This window comes from Corticium candelabrum, chromosome 11, assembly GCF_963422355.1.
Source record: "Corticium candelabrum chromosome 11, ooCorCand1.1, whole genome shotgun sequence".
In the NCBI taxonomy this organism is placed as follows: domain Eukaryota; kingdom Metazoa; phylum Porifera; class Homoscleromorpha; order Homosclerophorida; family Plakinidae; genus Corticium; species Corticium candelabrum.
Genome location: NC_085095.1, coordinates 5,555,200 through 5,576,437, shown reverse-complemented (window position 1 = coordinate 5,576,437; position 21,238 = coordinate 5,555,200). Strand labels below are relative to the sequence as shown.

Genomic DNA, 21,238 nt, shown 5'->3' with positions numbered 1-21,238 from the left:
AGTGTATATCTAGACCAGCTTACATGCTAGACTTCTTGAATCTCGTTATGGTGGCCATAATGACATTCACATGATGTTCTACCACATATGGACATATGAGATTAAATGTACAGGTTTTATTTGTGAAATGGGAGATCACACAAAGGCAAACCAAGTTGTTCTCTGCACAAATTCTTACGGCACATTTGTGTGTGAGACAAATTCTGCTGCTACATGTATTTCTACAGAAATGTATTTGCCAATAAGCAGCTTTTTGGAAGATCGCTCTTTACAACAAGTCTCTAAAGCCCTTCAGTCTATCCTAGTAAAGGTGGAAATATGGAGAGTACTTACAACTGACTGTCCATGAATGGACTGAAGCCATTGTGAGTATACTTGATTGGAAATTTGTGTGCAGTGTTCATCACAGCCACAGCCGCAGCCGTATCTTCGGCAACTTCCGTTGAGTGTGGACTAGAGGTGGGTCTGTCTTGCTTCTGATTGCCATTGCTTGCACACTGAACCACAGTGTCGCTGTTATTGTTGCTGACAACACGATGGTTAGGTTTGTAAGCTTCTGAATTTGAAGCAGTTTCAGCCTCAGGAATTGGCTCAATTGGATTCTCTTTCTTGACGAGACCTGGTTCTTTGACTCTTTTTGATTCACGTCGATGTGATTGTTCAAACGTTTCAGCTATCAGTTCTTCCCCTGCTACGTACTCATTTTCAAGTCGGTCTCTGGAAGGCACTACTGATTCAAACTCAGCCAAGCTGCAAAGTGGTACATTGGCTGTTTGAACTGATTGTCTCATGAGACAGCTGTACATGAGAACCAATTGTTCGGCTGCTACTCTCTCGTGTGGATCCTGTTCCCAGCACCACTCCATGATTTCACACACTGTCACAGGGCAGTTTTCAGGCAGTGCCAAATGCCAACCATCTCTCACTTTCTCTAGAACTTCTTCGTTGGACCAACCATAGAATGGCAACTGTCCGAATGTAAAAACTTCCCACACCAATACCCCAAACGACCAGATATCACTGCGCACACTGTACTTGCCGTCGAATATTGCTTCAGGTGACATCCATCGAATGGGAACTGCACCTCCAAGTTTACGATAATAGAGATCACTCCCAGTCCCTCGTGCTAATCCAAAGTCAGCGAGTTTGGCTTGAATACCAGTGCCTACGAGGCAGTTTCGGGCCGCTATATCTCGATGAACGAGACTCTTACCTGAGATGAAATTGAGTGCACAAGAAATTTGATACAGTATTGTACACTGGTCCTTAAAGCTAAGTTGGTGTGGAACATCAGGATCAGTTGATCGTTTCAACATCAAAAACTCCTTCAGGTCACCCTGGAAATTGATGTAACTACTTTAAAATCATTTCTCATATTTTGTCAGGTTATTATGTTACCTGCTCCATAAATTCTGTTACTAGGTAAAACGGTTCTTGATCTGTGCAAACTCCGAGCAATCGAACAATATTCTCATGCTGGAATTTCATCATTATTTCCATCTCATCGAAAAAGGCCTCGCTGACTTCAGCTACTCCACCCTCTTTTAGACTTTTCACTGCCACCTTCATTTCGATATCATCCTCGATTAGACCTGAAGCGAATGCTAAAAACACTGCACCAAAGTTGCCTTCACCCAGCTCCTTTACATGTTTGATGTTGCGCCTGTCAATCTCGTAATCTGGGTACTCTCGTTTAATCTTCTCAAGTTGAGGGTAAAGTGGGTTTGAACGTGTAACAGCGAAGTATGACAAATCCATCCCATCAAATTTCAGTCGACCGGTTATATGAGTCTGTCGATACCTAACAAGAATCAAAAAAGTGGCCAGTACAACAAGAACAAGCAGAGCAATGAGAACACCAATCCATGTCTCTTCTTCAGTTCGACCTAGCGAAAACAAAATGAGCTCAATTAACATCACTCTTACAAAATAATGAAGAAATATATGAATACTCCTTGAAACTATTAGGATTTCACATCGCTTGCTGTAAACTCCCACTCCAACATTAGTTGATGCCGCTACTTCAAACGCATAAGTTGAATTATCACTCAGACTAGAAACTGTCAGTTTTCTGTGTGCAGTCTCCTTAAATTCATAGGGAGACATAGGAATACTCCCTTGCGTGGAGTAATATCGAACACTATAGCCAGCGATGTTCCCATTTTGATGTTCTTCTGGTACATGTTTCCAGCTGAGGTGGACTGTTCCATCGGTGACATTATCTAGCCCACACTCGAAATCATTAGGTGAAGCACTTGGCTCTAAACACAGTAACAGTCAGCATACTGCTACACACACAGAAAGAGTGTGCTTACTATCCTCCATAGTACTAGTAGTATTTGCGTTTGAAAAAATTCCTGCATTTGTCTCTACTGTCAGATTAAAGTCATATTTGGTTCCTTTATGGAGGTTATTCAATGTATAAGAGTAATCTATGATGTTATCTGCGATTTGCCCGTTTGATTCACAGTAACTCTTTCTACACCCATGACTCATATGCAGTGACTTCAGTTTACCATTTGTTTTGATTTTCCACTGAATGCCAATGCTAGTGCTATTCAATGGTGTCAAACTAAGATTGATTTCAGGTGCTGAAACATTGCAAACAAAAATCAACAGTCACCAGCATTGCAACGCACCAAGGAAACGATTTTGGCATTACCAGCTTCTTTGGTTCTAAAATGTGTATAATTGCTGTAAGGACCTTGACCTCCTGCTGTTTCTGCTGCAATCTTGACGTTATAGCTTGTCCATGGCGTTAGAGTGTCAAAACTGACAGCTGTGATTGGAACCGCTTTGTTGTCAATGTCAATAGTGGCAGTAGCAAGTACAGCAAGATATCTAAGTATGTCACCATTCGGGTGTTCAGGAGGATGCCACACTACATTGAGTTTCTTTGGATGTTTCTCATCAAGCAGCTTTAGATCACGAGGGGCATCGGAAGGAGCTATATGCAAAGACAAGTTGATCACCCATAGCTATGTTTCACTACACACCACTCAACCAACCAGCTTCACGAGTTCTAAAGAACTCTGGTCTGCTGTTAAGAGCCGACGACCCGTTAACAGTGACTTGAATCTCGTGCAATGCATATGGCTTGAGGTCAGTCAGGTTGTATGGAACGCTGCTGTTGTTTAGTTCAAGTAATGTATTAAACTCGATCATGAGATTCTCGCTATACCTGGTTACGTTCAGAGCATAGCTAAGTCTCTGATTTATGTTCACTGTTGAAGGCTTCCAAGTCACACGAACAACCTTAACCTCTTTCTCGACTTTCATAATGTGAGCACTTCGGGAATCTGATAGTTCACACATATAATGTACAATACGTTTGAAATAAAACTGACTAGTTATTGATTACCAATATCCATGTCTGTTTTACGTTGTTGTTTTGAACTCATCACACCCTTTGTATCACCAGCATGTGCAGCAATAGATATTTGATAAGTTGTATTCGACGCAAGATCTTTAATTGTATAATTCCGTGAGGCTCCATTAAGTCTAATGCTATACTCCAAGTTTGAAGATTCAGCTTGATATTGAATACTATAGTTTGTGATATTTCCATTTGGTCGTCCAGGAGGCTGCCAGTTCACATAAATTTCGCTTGCTGACTTTGGTCTAATAAAAATACTGGTTGGAGCTGTAGGAACTACAAAGCAACATGTGAGATATAATTACATTGAACAGACTAACATTGGCAAACCTGCTGGGCGTGTCTTGATTATCTTTGACACACTTGGGCCAATGAGATTCTTTTGCAAATTGTATGCAAACATTTTGAAGAGGTAGTCACTTGCACCATCCAATCCAGGCAATATGTAATAAAAACGACCATTACCTCCCTTTCTCGTCGTAACTGTTTTCTTTCCTTGCATTTGACTTGCAGTATTAATATACACAACTTTGTACCCCACAATCCCATTGGTTTCGTTTGGTTCTTTCCACTGCAACTCTACAGAAGCGTATGTCGATCTACCATTGTTACGAGGCTCAACATTGAAATTGGTAACTGCACTGGGACCTACAAAAAAAGACCATAGGATATAATTACAGCTGATAACTCATTGCTTAGTCAGATGCAACGAGCAGCTTCCACTAGCTGACCAAATTGCATCGCCTTGATACTTTATATGGGTCTCCTTGCTTACAAATGCATATGAAACCACAGAAGAATGGATGCTCCTCAATTGAACAAATTCAAGATTAAATTTGTATAACTTGTACATAGAGCTGTTTTCTTTGTGCATGCTCGCTTGATCTTTTAGCTACCATGGATTGATTTCAAGACTCATCTCAGGTAAGAAGAAGTAGCCAACAGTTAATCTGCTCATTTCTGCTAACACTTTCTGACTTGTGGAGAATACTCCAACCGCTACTGATGGGTAAAGAATATAGTTGATGTCTCACAGGCATGCAGTTGCCTCTTACAGTGTGACTGGTATAGTATCATCTTGTTTGTTTCATCTGTTCTATCAGTCAAGAGCATGCTCGATTTCCATCTAACATGCTTCAGCACATTATTAGTCATTGTGTGTTACATGCTGCTATAGATTTGAGCATGCCTGCTAGTTAATTACATCATAGAATCTTGCAGTTAAACCCCTGCTCATGACATCATATATATAAGCCTAATCTTCCTTGAATCACCACTTTTGTACCATCTCTAGGCCCATACCCACTTATAAGCGAAGGGACTAGAATGATCACATTTAAGGCATGTATAGGCTTGTTTTCATGACTCAATGTACACGTTTAGGTACAGCAAATTTCTAGTAGTAGCACTCGTTTTATAGAAAGAGATTGTTGCATTCTGTAAGTCATACACGAGAACTGAAGCTCCTGGCTGTATCTTGGTTCAAAGCACTAGACGGAACAGTTCTGCTACCTCTAGAAACTTTGCTGTACACAAGCGGCAGCTTTGATTGTTGGTGGGTACAAAAAGAACATGAATAATACACAAACAGGTACCACCATGTCCATTTATAAGGGATAAATTAAAGCCCATGCCCAGGTATATGCCCACATTCTATGATTGGCAGCAGATAAACCCAAGGCTTATCTGTGGGATTCTATAGGTAGTATCCCTCGTACCACTCTGTGACTTTCAAAGTGCCCAAAATGTAAAACGTGCTCTTTTCAGTGACAGTCTATGCACCAACAGTTGATTGAGATAATTAGTAAGCTGTTACATTATAACACTCACGTGGATGTAGTTAAAAGTGTTAATTAATTAAAAACTTACGGCCTTCTTCTGTCCACACAAAAAGAGTCGATTTATTTGCATTTAGTGTATCCACCTGGACCACAAACTTGTATACCGTGAACGGTTTTAGCCCTGAGATCATTTTTCGTCTTTCACTAATATTCTTCTCTTCTTGCATCAAGTTGTCATTGCTGCCCTGAGAAACTTGATAGCTAACTTTGTAGTATAACTGCAAAGATTCCTTGGGAGGAGGACTCCAGAAAAGAGTTACATTTTCAACACCTGACTTTGAACTGAGATTGGCCGGAGAACCAAAAACTGAAGGAAAACAGTAATTAGTGCAACAGCTTCATAGTCACAGCATTAATGCACCATACAATGTTCAAATGTTGAATTGCTGTGGTAACTGCTCCAGTTACCAAATCCCTTTTTCGTTTTGGCTCGAATCCGAGCTTTATATGCTGTATTGCTTTCCAAGTCCTCAAAGACTTCATAGCGCATTTGATCATCTGGATAAGTACTCTTTGCATGGTTAGTGTCATCGCGTCCAAACTCAATCTGATATGACAAAATAATGCCATTCGTTTGACTAGGTTCTTTCCATCGAATCCTAATGGTGGATGTGCTCTGTCCAGATACATCACTTATTATAGGTACTCCAGGTCCTAAAGGTAGTGCTATTATGATATCAATAATATTATGATCACAATAATGCACTTACGATCTTCATCTGTAGTGTTAGTAATGAGAATACTGAAATCACTGTCACCGGCTATATTCATAGCTCTCACTTGGATGGCATACTCAGTAAATGGACACAATCCAGTTACTGTTGCCTCAGTCGTATTAACTGTCTTACTAATGGGTGACATGCACACGCCATTTTCACGTTCTCCTGCAAGTTGTAGTCTTATCTCATAACCCGTAATGACACCATTCTGAGATGATTCAGGAGGTGGCTTCCATGACAACGTCAGCGATTTGGATTCAGCACTAATTACTGTAACTTCTGTCGGAGATGCATCTGGACCTAGCAATCAAGGCAATACATACAAATGCTAACTCAGGAGTCATAATTTGTAACACCTACTTGCTTCCTTAGTTGTAGCAGAGACAACATTGCTGTATGATGACATTCCAACAGATGTAGAAACAGCAATTTTTATGATGTAATTAGTATATGGGTGCAAAATGGAGATAGTGGTTTCTCGTTCAGTTGCTGATACGTTCTTAGTTGAATTGTTAGGTCCATTAAGACCAGGAGAAATATTAATATGATAGCTTCGAAGAATCCCATTGTGCTTGTCACTAGGTGGTGGTTCCCAAGATACTGTCACCGATGATGAACTGATTTGGACAACCTCAAGGTTCCGAGGACTTTCATCAGGAACTACAAATATTTAAACTAAAAATTACAAAACATGAAAGATAAGCAGTTTACTTACTGTCTTCATGAGTTCTATTTACTCTAATCGATGACAGTGTCACTGCAGCTGCATTGTTATTCAAAACTTGAAGCTGCACTGCATATTGCCTGTATTTCTTTAGACCATTTATGTGGACCGACATACCCTCTATTCCAGCTACAGTTGATCTGTTGCAATTAGTCACATTCACTTCTGCTTCACAAACTATAACAGCCACCATCATTCCATTAATTACTTTTGTCCAATGGGCAGAAAGAGCAGTTGATGATGTTATGTGCAAGTTCCAGTCTATGGTCTCAGACTGATGAAACGCAGTTCCATTGCCAGTGATATTTGCTCTCAATCCAGCTCGATTTGCAGACACAACATTGTAGTAATATTCACTGTTAGTGGCAATCAGCCTATCCTCTTCTCTTTTGATTTGGAAGTCATACTCTAATTGTGAACATTCACCAAGCAAAGAACACTCACATTTACTGTTATGGTTCGCTACACTGTGGCTTATGCTGACCACCTGGGATTTGAATCCATAGAGATCATGTTTGACCCTATTTCCAAGTTTCCACTCAAACTGATCTACTCCACTCTCACAATCTTCAACAGCAACATATAGGAACACAGCTGGAATGCTGCTATTGCTTCCTAGTGCGGAGAAATGATCATCTGTAAAGTCTTGAAGTCGTGGCTCGGGCATAACAGTTACATTAAATTTGGTCAACTCCGGTGGAGACATATCCACATATAAATCAGCACTGCTTGTGGCAATATTATCAAATATATCAGCAGCGTTTACCCACACTTGCACACGATCTCCACTATAAAGAGTGACATTTACTTTTGTACTTTCATCAAGAGAGGAATCGAGTTGCCATTGCATTTGCTCGGCTTCAGTTCGTTTCATCCGATGACGTGTGATTTGGTATGCAATCTGAAACTGAATAATTCCTTGTCTTGTTAATCTCCCATTTCGAGAAAAAGGTCCATTTAGCTGATCGTATTCATTAGGAATACGAGAATCTTTCTTTACACGATTCAACATCCATGGCTTCTTATGAAACAGACTGTTTGCAAAGCAGCCAGCCCAACTGACAGAAAATCCATTAGAAGTTGTCTGCCATGGTAACGTACTATCAAGTGGTGCTGCCGAACTAAAAACTATACACTTGCTCAGTAACAAGATCAGCCTGGAATTAGAACCAATAACCATAAAACGTCTTGCCAACGATATCTGATTCCCACTCACTGCCTTAAGCACCACAGCATATGATCCACCACTGAACAGACTACTATAAAGTATGCTGGATGCATCTCCATTTTGACTTTCTGATAGGTGAGATATTGTCAATACTGGATATTTGCTGTAAGTCAGCTCACTACCATTACTTTTTTCCAAGCTGTATACAGAGTATTCAAATGTATCAATTTGACCTTCCAAAGTTGACCAATCACGCCACCAGATACTGATTATATCGAGCGCATTGTTGACCATCGGTTCAACCAAAAGTAAATTATCTGATGAACACTTTGATTCTTTCTTGACCCAGTTAGCAATTGGATGTGAGCAGTGAAATGGTTTAGAAAGAGCAGCTAGAAACAACAATTTACAATAAACCATCTCAAATTAGCTAAGCACTTGGAACCTTCAGAGGGAGCCAATAGGATCACAACAGTTGCAGTAGAACTTAACTCTCCTGAAGGATTGGATGCTTTGACTAACAGAATGTATTCACTCTGACGGTTGTATTGCAATGTAGAACTACAAAGATCAAACAATATCATCACAGAAAAGAGATAAACAAAGTTATGAATTACTTAGTTAGAATTTCTCCAGATGATGCATTAATGACAAAATCGGAAGTACAACAGAGAGTATACATCACCCTGTTATCCATGTTTTCTTCTGGATTTACTGCAAACACTTGCAGAGCAAGTTTGCCAGAGATCATGCCATCAACAAGTATAACATTGTATTGTGAAGAGTCAAACTGAGGAGGGGCACTGTACACAAACGACACCGTTATGTTCACTTGAACCGATGCTTGGAGAGGTGGAGATCCACTGTCAGTTGCAGTTACTGTTAGTATATACAGTCGCTTCTGCAAACCATCACCAAACTGATTAACAGTACGAACTGTATATATTGCTTCCTTACTGTCAAAGGTAGTGCTGAACTGATCATTCCATCAATTGAGTTGATAGAAAACGCAAACAGACTACCTTCCAAACTGTAAGTCACTTCATTTCCCGATCTGTCTCTGTCGATGGCTCTCACACTGACGATTTGTCCCCCAACAGGTAGCGTTGTACGTACTTCAGCACTGTAACTACTATTGTCAAACACTGGCTTAAACTCATTTATATCTAGAACCTGACACGTAAGATTGAGTTCTGAACTCTTTGGAGGATTTCCGAGATCTTTGGCTTCAACAAGAACCCAACTGAAAATGTCACTAGTCTGAACCACACTCAAATAAGACAACAAATTCATAAACATACCAACAAAGACAACCTACCTACCTCATAGTCTGGGGTTGAGCTTACATACAAACTTCTTGAAGTTGTATTGAGAAGGAGCCATGGTGTAGTGGTATTGACGATACGCAGAGATATTAGACCAAACTTGTCCAAGTCCTCATCTGTTGCACCAATGGTCAAAACAACTGTGCCAACAGGAGTGTTTTCATTAACCATCACAGTATATCCTGATCGCAGTTCAAAGACAGGACGATGATCGTTCACTTCTAGTACTTTAATGATTACAATAGCTTCTGCAGAGAGAGAAGGAGTTCCACCATCTTGTGCAGTAACTTTGATTTGATACTCTGACTTGAGTGTTCTGTTCAATTTGATTGATAAGCGAACAAGTCCAGATGTCTGATTAATGTCAAAGTAGGAAAAATCATAGCCACTTTGCAACTTGTATGTCACATAGCCATTAATGTTACTGTCATCATCTTGAGCAGACACAAACAGCACTGTTGAATTCACACTCAAACTCTCCAAAACTGTGACATTATAGATCCCAACTGTAGAGTTAAATCCAGCATCAAACGTTTTCCTGAACCTGGGAGCATTGTCGTTAACATCATGAAGATACAAATGAAGATGATACGGATGGCTGCATCGCACAGGACGACCATGATCACATGCCAACAGCGACAAACTAGAGTTGTGTGGACCATTCTAAATAAATTAAACACAATGAGAAGAGACATACTGTCAAAAACTACATACATACAATAGATCTTAAGTACCTCATAATCTAGTGATTCTGCAACAACGAGGGAAGATTCATCAGTCGACAGTGCAACCCAGCTAGCAGAGTTGTTTATTATCGAAACAGACACCATGCCTGCAGATTTGCTATCTCTATCAGTGACATTTAGTAAGAGAACAACACTTCCTACTGTTATGTTCTCAAAGACATTCAGTGCACCGTCAACAGATGATGTTACAATCACTGGATAATATTTGTTCACATCCAAAACAGTGACTATGATAAGTGCAGAGCTACTTTTTGAAGGTAAGCCAGAATCCAGAGCAATCACGTGTATATAGAATACATTTTGTTTTCTTCTGGTTGGTAGCTCTCTGACAGACAGAATGCCTGTTTGTTGATCAATCTCAAAATATATTTCATCACCAGTTTGATTCAGTTTGTACGATACTAAACCGTTTTCATCAGAGTCCTGATCAATTGCAGTAACCTTCAGTACCGTCTCATTTATAGCAGTCTCATTGATCGTTACATTGAATGTAGTAACTTCTTTGTCTCTGTCATCAACAAAACGAGGAGAATGATCATTGACATCTATCAACTTGACAGTTAATTTCAGTTGACTAGTCATTCTAGGATCTCCATGATCTACAGCATCAATTACCACAAAACCATCTCTACTTGATAAACTCTACAGTAACATAATAATAGCATCTGTTAGTATCAAACCAAAGACATGCAACTATCCAAGAATCTCACCTCATAATCTAATGATTGGCTTACATTCAGCGTCATTGCAGCCTGATCAAGAGACAACCATTCAATACTAGAATTAGAAATCTGAAGAGAAACACGGCCGGCATCATCAAGGTCTTCATCTGTCACATGAAGAAATGCAACAGGAGTCCTAACAAGTGTACTCTCATTGACAGAGATTAAGGTCTCATTTCCCATTGTTTGAAGACTAGGAGCATGATCATTCACTTCCAACACGTCAACAGTCACATTGATATAGCTCCTTAAACTAGGCTGCCCAAAGTCACGCGCAACAATTTCAAATACATACACACTTTGATCTGTTCGAGTTAATAGTTTAGTTGCTACAGTCACGAAGCCTGTTGTTACATTGATGTGAAAATATGAACTATCTCCTATCCCTAACAGGTAATATGATAATCTGCCATTGTCTCCACTGTCAGCGTCCTGAGCTGATATCACTGTCACTACAGCACCAATACTGATGTTTTCATACACTTGAACTGGTTCCTTATCCATGTCAACAAACTTTGGACTGTTATCATTAATATCAATCATCTGAATATTCAGTGTCAATGTAGTGCTCAGTGGAGGAGTCCCGTGATCAAAAGCTTCAACGATCATAAAACCATTTTTGTCCAATAAACTCTAGCAAGAGAAACCTAGCTACTTCACAGAAACTATATATAACAACATACATGAACATCTCACCTCATAATCCAACGTTTGGTTCACATTGAGAGTCTGTGCTGCCTGGTCTAGTGATAACCATTCAATGCTGGAGTTGGTTATTCTGATAGACACACGACCTGCGCTCTCCAAGTCTTCGTCCATCACAACAAGATATGCTACTGGAGTCCCAACAGGCGTACTCTCATTCACTATAATTGACATCATATTGTTCCTCAACTCCAGTCTAGGAGTATAATCATTCACTTCCAACAATCTGACAGTCACATTTACCACGCTGCGTAAGATGGGCTTTCCATAGTCACTTGCAATAACTTCAAACGTATAGATGGATTGATTCTTGCGGTTCAACATAGCAACAACAGTTATCTGTCCTGTAGTCGAGTTGATACTAAAGTAGCTGCCATCCCTAGTATCAGACATGTGGTAAGAAACTCTGGCATTTACTCCACTATCATTGTCTTGTGCAAACACATTTGCCACCATAGCTCCTACTGAAACATTCTCATACACTTTAAAGACATATTGCAAAGTGTTGGCATCTATCCCAACAAATATTGGAGAATTGTCATTGACATCCACCACATTAATTTCCAATGTAGTAACAGTAGTTCGAATTGGATTTCCCTGGTCACTAGCTTCCAATACAAGTGTCATATTTCTATCACCAGCCTAAACAATAAACATAACAGTTACTCTAACAGAAGATCAAGATTCTTATATTGTAACTAACCTCAAAATCCAGCTCTCTCGATAGAACAAGGGCATTGCGAACAGAGTTCAATTCTAACCAATTTGCAGATGCTTGCAGTATTTTAACTCTCACAACTCCTGCTCTGCAACGATCTAAATCTGTCACATTAATATGTTGTACTTCACTGCCAACAGTTGCGTCTTCAGTTATTGAAACTAGACCACCTGACACAAACATTGGAGAATAATTGTTGACATTGACAAGTTGCACGAATATGCGAGCTGTAGCCACACAGTATGGATCTTCACCAGTCCCTGTTCTGGCATTGACAATCAATTCTAAATTGCTCGTGTCCTTCCTGACCAAACAAGAAGAAGTAAGATGCACTGCTCCAGTTTCCTTTTTAATCCGAAATGTATCACTAACGTCTGTCAACTCATAATATACTGTGAGGGCTGTACGACGACCATCGACAACGTGTACATCAAATACTGTCTGCTCAGTAGATGCGTTAAGGTAGACAGTAAAATTGTAGTTTTCTTGTTGAAAGCGAAGTGTCTCAACTGGAATAATCAAAATAATAACGTTCACCCAAGACTCATCACTTCCCACTTTTGCAGTTGCGTTCAAAACAAACTGTGATTTCTTACAGAAATTTAGCTTTTCATTTGCACTTGAAACAGAAATCCGTTTAGTCACTGCAAACCAAGAAAATTGAGGGAGACGGTCTACTTCTAGCACTGGCACAGCAGACTGTGAGGTGGCATCGATATTTCCAATTGGATGATGTGCCTGTGCATCTTCCCGAACATTGAAAACATAAGGATTTGACTCAAACTTTGGTTCAGTTACATCACGAACTGATTTGATCACAAAATGTGCAATAGAAAATAGGGAAGGTGTGCCTCCATCTCTAACTTGAACCGTCAAGTTATATATAAACTCTTGCAAAAGTACCCGATAGAGAATAATCTGTCTCTCTTTCTGATTAACAATGAATGTGCCATTAACATTTCCCTCTACAAGTAACAGCTCTTCCTGTCCAGAAAAAGTTACATCTGCATCAGTAATGTTTAGTTTCAACAGATTTGTATTAACATGAGTTCTAACTGGAACAATCACTTCAGCTCTATGGAAACATTATACCAACCAATATGATGACAATTTTTTGTACAAAAAACAAACAATCATTTCTCACCCATCATTATGGATGATTGCAGGGTTATCATTGACATCCTTCAGCAAAACTGTGACATTTGTTGACGTAAACAAGGCAGAAATCCAGTCCAAATCAAGTGCTACTATTAGCAGTCTATAGCTTGTTGTGACTTCATAGTCAAGTAATGAACTATTTGTTACAACTAATTGATGGTTTTTAATCCCAAACATTGAAGATGGAGGATCCACATTCAGCCTGACATGAGCCTCTAACACACACAAAATCGAGATGATTACACAGACAACAAACAACCAAGAAAATAATATATAGCATTGAGATTAAAAAGGGATTGGTTAGTGTAGACTGTTTATGTCTTTATTACTTTCTTACTTGATTCTGTAGTTCTTACTCTGTAGCCCCCTTGAGGGACCTGCAGGGTATGTATGAAAGAAAATATATATTGATTATACAATTATAGCAAACAAGGAAAACATCAACTTGGTTTAGTTTTTGCTATAAGCTAATAGAGTACTGACAACCAGCATGGTCTCAGGTTTCATCCATGCAGAAACTTCTTGTGGCAAAGTATCTATAGCCAGTTGTTATCATGATACTGATCAGATGCCTGTTGCCATTCTATTAAATTCTGGAAACAGCAACAGAAGTTACTATACTAGCTGCTACTGCAGCGACAGAACACATTCTGTATAACTTTGTGACGTACACTCTCATGCTTTTCTTGTAGTTCCAAGGCTCTGACTTATCATATTGTTAGATGTACAGTCAATTGTTTACTGTAGTATCCTCATTTGTTTCTCAATTCACCAACAACTTTGCCTAACCCGACTTATGAAATGTATCTGTAGGACTATGCATGACACAACAGAACATCTGTAGGGTTCTCTCTAAAGCGTGGTAGCGTGGCGCAGCACCACGCTGAGAAATCCTAGCCACATGACCAAGTACAATTGCACATAAAGAAAAACGAGGGAAGGTCTGCTTTCTAATTGATAGCAAAATTCGTTATTAGAAGGCTAGTCACTGAAGAACGAGTTCGTGGTCAACCACTTATCTCTTCCACTTTCAATGTCAATTTAGGATGTCTAGACGTTTCATTTACACAAGAAAGGTCTGGAATTTCGAGGCTATGCAGATGTGTGCATTAATGTGCACGTGCGTAAACGAACACGGAGATGAAGAGGAAAGTGGCAGGTTCAATAACTTCGTTCTTTCCTGTATTGAGGTGAAAGTCAAAGAGAGCATGTCCCAAAGATACAGAAGCTAACAGTAACGAGCCGGAGGAAACCAGTTCCAGTCAAGCGGATCAAGGAGCTCTGCCTCAGGCCGACCACAATAAGTGACAGTCTGACTCTGCCGTTTCCGACAACGGTACGTCTAACTCCAAGTCTTCAAAACACAAACAAGGTCAGTATGACTCGGATTGGGAGAGACAATACCTGTGGTGTCCAACGAGTGATGAAAAGGAATATTTTGTAAACTAGCCAGTGCTTTAGCACCCGCAATGAACACAATTTGTCCACCATTTTTAATCTTTTACCTTGTGTCTCGCTGCGTAAAGATGTTCTTGCCAGACATGCTGATTCTCTTATGCATAAATCAGCTGTATTCCAAGAGCAGGTGCATCTAGCATCCTAACATAATGATGGGATTGTCCAAGTACTTAGTGCAGCAATTTCTATAGAGAGACAGGCAATTTTAGGTGCCATTAAGTGCCTATACTGGGCTTAACTACTAAGCACTTTAAAGTAATCAACAACAATATATTAACTAGCAAAGGTCTGGGTATCCAAATGTCTGTAGCAGAAAGGGGCGTGTCTTGCAACTACCGTCCGTCTCCGCCAAGCTATTTTGAAATCCTGGGAAGAACCCTGATCTGTTCCCAAAAAATGCAATCTTCATGATCTCATAGATGTATTGGCAGACTACTGCCACTGATCATAGTACAAAGACCAAGTCCAAAGATGAAATATTTTTGTTGCAATTAGAGTATGAACTAAATTCTAATCATTAAAATTTGATGGTCAGCAAATATGCCTACACAATGCAAAAGCTGTCCAAAGTCCTATTTGTAAGCAAAAAAAGAAATGAATGCACATGCATTTTGCCAAGTAATTCCCCTCCTTTGCTAAATATTGCAATGTCTGTGACAAGTCAGTCCATATTTCACTACAACCTCTTGACAAACGTATGAAGACTGTGAATTTGGAAGCAGATAGCAATAACAGCAATTTCAGCTGTAAGGCCTATGAAACAAGACTTTGTAAAATTCGCATGACTTAGCAAATAAGGTACTGACAATTAAGACACTCTCACACTGGTCTGCACGACTCTCGTACGTGTGTTCCTACACATGTGAATGTGCATGTGACTATGTCCTGACATCCTCAGGAATGTCCCACACTTGCTGTGTAGTCTAACATGGTCCAATCATGAAGCTGTATTCGCATTTGGTCCTGGCAACCACTGACAATAAACGAAACACCAATCACAAATCACCAACATTCATAAGAAAGTCATTCACCAGAACAGTCTAATTCATGATTCATAATTCAGCTTGATTACTTCTGGTCAGGAGACATAATTCATACTTCATCATGTTCAAAGTGATATTTATAAATCATCGGTTGCATTGCCATTGACAAGCTTCCATGATTGGTCACAGAGTTTGATATAGGAAAGACTTCGAATCCAACTATTATTTCTTTTGAAAACGATTGAATAGCCTTGCTTCTGCAAAGATCTCTCATTAAATAAAATTACCATCTATGGAGAGACAAGAGCGTAAACTCAGACAAAAAGACACACGTACATGGTGAAACTAATGACCAAATGTTCCCATCCATAACATATACAAGTATGTGTACATGGAAATGGAGGTTGCACACACTAAAAGTTCTCTTTGTCGAAGAGAATATCATTGTAGACACAAATTTTCAAACATGATATTGGAATAGGTTGATGCCTTGTTAGATTCGAATTGTTAATAAAGTAACAACATGCCGGAAACATATGCAGCATCCTGAGGATTTTGGGTAACTGCTGTCTGCTCCACACAGGTTAGACTTTGCAAATCTGCAACACACGCATCTCGTCTTTGGGCCGTTGAGATGATCTTGGTCTAGTTAGAAACCAAATGGCACTGATTTTTGTTTACAACAACAAAAGAAGGAAATACAATTTTCACATAAATACATTTTAGTAGCTTTAGAGTGCAGTACAGGTTTTTTGCTGTTAGGCAACGTTTGCTCAGAAAGGTGTCTGTAGTGACATGTTATTGCAAATTCTTTATCATGTACTGTACTGCATAAACTTGGACTCACAGACATCTTGTTCACTTTCTTACTGTTGATGACTTGCTATGCAAGCAAAGCTCAAGAGGGCCTGGTAGTAGTGCAGTCCTGCTAAAATAAATTGGACAGGATATTTCTTCTAAGGCTGATGAAGAGTGATTCAAGACCTAAATCCAAATTTTCTGACAAGTTGAGATCTAAATATAAGAGATCGGACAATAGAAGCCAAGCCTTCTTCCTGTTAGTACAAGCCTAGGAGGCCTGCCTACTCAGAGACACCACAGTAGCAATTTCACCATGCTAATATGTCTATTTTGTTACTTAATTAATTGTGATAACAAACATTCTGCAAGCTTGTTTACATCTCCCTTTACTATAACTCCAGCTGCAGTAAAGCATGAAATCCCTGTAACATGACAAATGAGAGATGATGACCCTGCCATGCACATCCATGCTTTCTACCCCCAAGAGAACTCCAGCATCTTGGCAAACATGAGCAGCTTTCAGCAATGTACACTGCTTACTCCAGAGTAAAATGGACAGCTAGTCTTCTCAAAAAGTAACTGGCTCAGTTCTGTTTTTTTCTGATTGTCAAAATCGACAAACACAAATGTCAAGACAATGGACAGTACTTCTAGTTTGAAAGCAGCCATCTGACAAGCCAGCAAACCAGAAAGCAAACATTTCTTGTGACATTGCATAGTGTTGCCTAAGACAAAATTGACTAAATAAATTGATTATCATCCCTGTCCAAGTTCGAAGGCCATCCAGTAAATTTCTTATTTTATGCACATGCTCAAAGCAGAATTCTGCTACAGTAGCTAGAGGTGTAGCATGGTAATATGTGCTATGCTGAGAATGCCAAACAAGCTATGCCTTTCATCATACTCAGATTCGATGTAAACACCTGTTAAGTGCTCAAGCCATGGTGTGGGTGCATCGCTCCAGAGCAGACCACTGTTGTAGGTACCTTCACAGACTACAGCAGTGGTGTGCTCGATTCTGAGAGCCCCCTAACAAATCATTTCTGTACGTCCTGCGTGGAGACTCGAGTTGGCAGTACTAAGAAGGAGCTGGTATGAGTAAGTCCACAGACCCGTGTTGGGAAAGTCGTAAGTTCGCTTGGGCAATGAATGAAGTTCTGTATCACAAAGCCAGACCGTTCCCTAACGTTAGTGGGATATATATGCACCAATCTGCTATTACTGTGGTTGTCCGGATAGTCTCAGTACTGATCCCAACTTTTATCTACTGTGTGCGCTCCCCAGTTGGCAAAGAGGGACAGAGGAGATCACATCCTAGACATTGACCCGTCGTAGGCTTCTGCTTGAGTGATGTAGTTTCTTCTAGTTTTTGTGGACGTTCTTGAATAACCTACAGGGAAACTGAATATGATGGGTCACTGTGTATACACCTTGAAAAGCAAAATATCTGTCTGTCCATCCCAATTTTAAAAACCCTGGATTATAATCAATTTATATAGTTGATTTGGCTTAATATACCTGGGTTGCTTTGGCATCATCGACTTCCCAAAATGACAGCACAACAACTAACTACGGAACTGTAATTGCTTTTAATAGAATGACTCCAAGATGAAGAAAGCAATTTGGTAAAGCAATAACTTTATTGCAACAAGCCGCCATTCATGGAGACTTGGACTTAATATGGTGTAAGTTGTCATACCTAATAAAACTTGAAGTTACGTAATAAACTTAGTTCATGTGCTAACTGCACCGAACTTGTGTAAAAACATTGACTGCTTCATTACCAGCAATAGAACCATTACTAAGCATAGCTGCAACTGAGTGGCAATGCTTTCAGGTGACATGGCTAGGTTGCCCATATATGTTGTGCGTCAGGTGCAGATTTACAATCCACGGATTGCCTATACAAACTATGGATCATCAATATAAACCACGTATACCTAACCCTAACCTGTACTCAAACCTTATCCCAGCTAACCCTAACCGTAACTGTAACACTAACCACAACTCTCCGCGGTGCGTGGGGAGGGGGGAATGACCGGCTGGACACTCGAGCCTATGGTTGACCCTACTCGGAAAACCTACACGGAGGGGGGGAGTTGTCCAGGTCCAGGCATTGTGCATGACATATATATGTATAGGTTATAGACTACTGGCGAGTGTATAAACAAAATACACCCCGCTCCGCCCACGAGTTGGCACGAGGGCGTAGCCCAAGTGCTAACGAGCTGGACATAGCAAGGTGTATTCGTTTACACACTTGCCAGAAGGTCAGTATATATATATATATATATATATATATATATATATATATATATATATATATATATATATATATATATATATATAAGCAGAGTCATTCTTATAAACATCCTGTATGTAATTCATATGGACCTAAAAGAAAGTGATCCAAGAATGATGCAGTGGTGATGTGTGTTCTAACACACACACACACACACACACACACACACACACACACACACACACACACACACACACACACACACACACACACACACACACACACGCCACACACACACACACACACACACACGCCACACACACACACACACACACACACGCCACACACACACACACACATGCCACACACACACACACACACACACACACACACACACACACACACACACACACACACATGCCACACACACACACACACACACACACACACACACACACACACACACACACACACATGCCACACACACACACACACACACACACACACACACACACACACACACACACACACACACACATGCCACACACACACACACACACACACACACACACACACACACACACACGCCACACACACACACACACACACACACACACACATGCCACACACACACACACACACACACACACACACACACACACACACACACACACACACACACACACACATGCCACACACACACACACACACACACACACACACACACACACACACGCCACACACACACACACACACACACACGCCACACACACACACACACACACATATGCCACACACACACACACACACACACACACACACACACACACACACACACACACACACACACACACACACATGCCACACACACACACACACACACACACACACACACACACACACACACACACACACACACACACACACACACACACACACATGCCACACACACACACACACACACACACACACACACACACACACACACACACACACATGCCACACACACACACACACACACACACACACACACACACACACACACACACACACACACACACACACACGCCACACACACACACACACACACACACACACACGCCACACACACACACATGCCACACACACACACACACACACACACACACACACACACACACACACACACACGCCACACACACACACACACACACACACGCCACACACACACACACACACACACACACACACACACACACACACACACACACACACACACTAACCCACGCACGCATTTACCCAGAAAACACGCATTTACCCACGAAAAAACGCAGTTACCCACGCATTTACGTGATAATAGAAAGACAGGCATTACTTATAATTACCTACGCCTACACCCAAGACAGATATTAATATTAGAGGTGCATGCCGCGGAACTTACCACAATATGGAATAGATAGATTTATCGGTAAAACAACATAGCCTTCAACAGAATTTTCAGGAATTGTGATGTTGGTCAAATGACTGAAGATAGAAGAGTTGAGATCGTCTGAGGTAACACAGATAGAAAACAGAAGACGGGAAACATCACTTCCTCTGATCTCCACCTACAATGTACTGTTAGGTATGTACACAAAGCGAGTAAATTTAGTGTGAAGTCTCCAGACCTACCTCAAGATCAAACTTGCCTGTGTCATACACAGGTCTACTAGATGTAACTAAACCATCCGTTGAAACTCTAACAGTTCCATTCAACGTCGCTACAAATAAAAAATGCAGTCTTGTACACAAATGTACTATATCAGGAGGTGACACTAACTTCTTGTAATAGAATAGGACAGACTTGATCGCTCCGTTTCACGAGCCTTGATACAAACACAAACACACGTGTAGCAATACAATGACTAACACGCAGCAAATGTACAATACTGACGTTCGTCTAAAAACGTGCTGTACAACTATATGTACTACAGCACACTATCAGTGACAAGTCATCTACTAACAGCCGGATACTAAACATGCATTCTACAGGAACGTTTGCTCTAGACGTCTAAACGGATAATCGGACAGTCGTCATCTCCACGAATTTCTTGAATACCTACAACTGTTTCGTGTACTTTGTTCCGTACATGACACACAAGAACAAGCGCCACACCTATTTCCGTGACGAGTTCTAACCTCATGCCAAGCTAGAGTACGAACGCGACCACACTATACAGTCTAAACGCCCTGGATTCACCTCGATTTGAACTTGCAGACGACGGGAACTCGGTTGGATAACGACACTCCTGTTCAGAGGGTAGTCTATCTCGACTAGAGCCCAACATCCTAGCGACAAAACACAATGATTACCACCTACTGTACACCCATCACCGTGTACACCCACCACCGTGTACACCACGTTCCTACCAACGAGCAGCTCCAAGAGCAAATGCACCAACATCACGCCCCTCATTTTCTAGTTACTCACATATCTCAACAAAAGCCGCTGGAAACTACAGATAGAAAGACGGTTGGCTCTCTGAGACTATCTATCTCCACCGATAACACGCGTGCGACTGCGACTATTTCCG

At 40.6% G+C, this 21,238-nt stretch overlaps 1 protein-coding gene across 2 annotated transcripts; it reads right to left on the bottom strand.

The window, feature by feature from the left end:
* Window positions 1-155: 155 nt before the first annotated feature.
* On the bottom strand, window positions 156-21,196 carry LOC134186418 (uncharacterized). 2 transcript variants are annotated; one of them, XM_062654389.1, is made up of 27 exons: window positions 21,075-21,196; window positions 20,905-20,993; window positions 20,485-20,530; window positions 20,337-20,425; window positions 20,107-20,272; window positions 13,189-13,417; window positions 12,030-13,119; window positions 11,318-11,968; window positions 10,610-11,254; window positions 9,888-10,541; window positions 9,151-9,816; window positions 8,786-9,088; window positions 8,446-8,729; window positions 8,274-8,389; window positions 6,652-8,220; window positions 6,297-6,596; window positions 5,928-6,236; window positions 5,584-5,871; window positions 5,246-5,524; window positions 3,707-4,024; window positions 3,362-3,652; window positions 3,009-3,299; window positions 2,663-2,947; window positions 2,316-2,591; window positions 1,953-2,261; window positions 1,399-1,886; window positions 156-1,337 (listed from the first exon to the last, which is right to left on the bottom strand). In XM_062654389.1, exons 1-27 carry the CDS (start codon window positions 21,118-21,120, stop codon window positions 330-332), a joined length of 11,085 nt encoding a protein of 3,694 aa, XP_062510373.1. In that variant the 5' UTR covers window positions 21,121-21,196; the 3' UTR covers window positions 156-329. The 2 variants fall into 2 exon arrangements, with proteins under 2 accessions (XP_062510373.1, XP_062510372.1); XM_062654388.1 differs by having other exon boundaries at window positions 1,399-2,261.
* Between the last annotated feature and the right edge of the window lie 42 nt (window positions 21,197-21,238).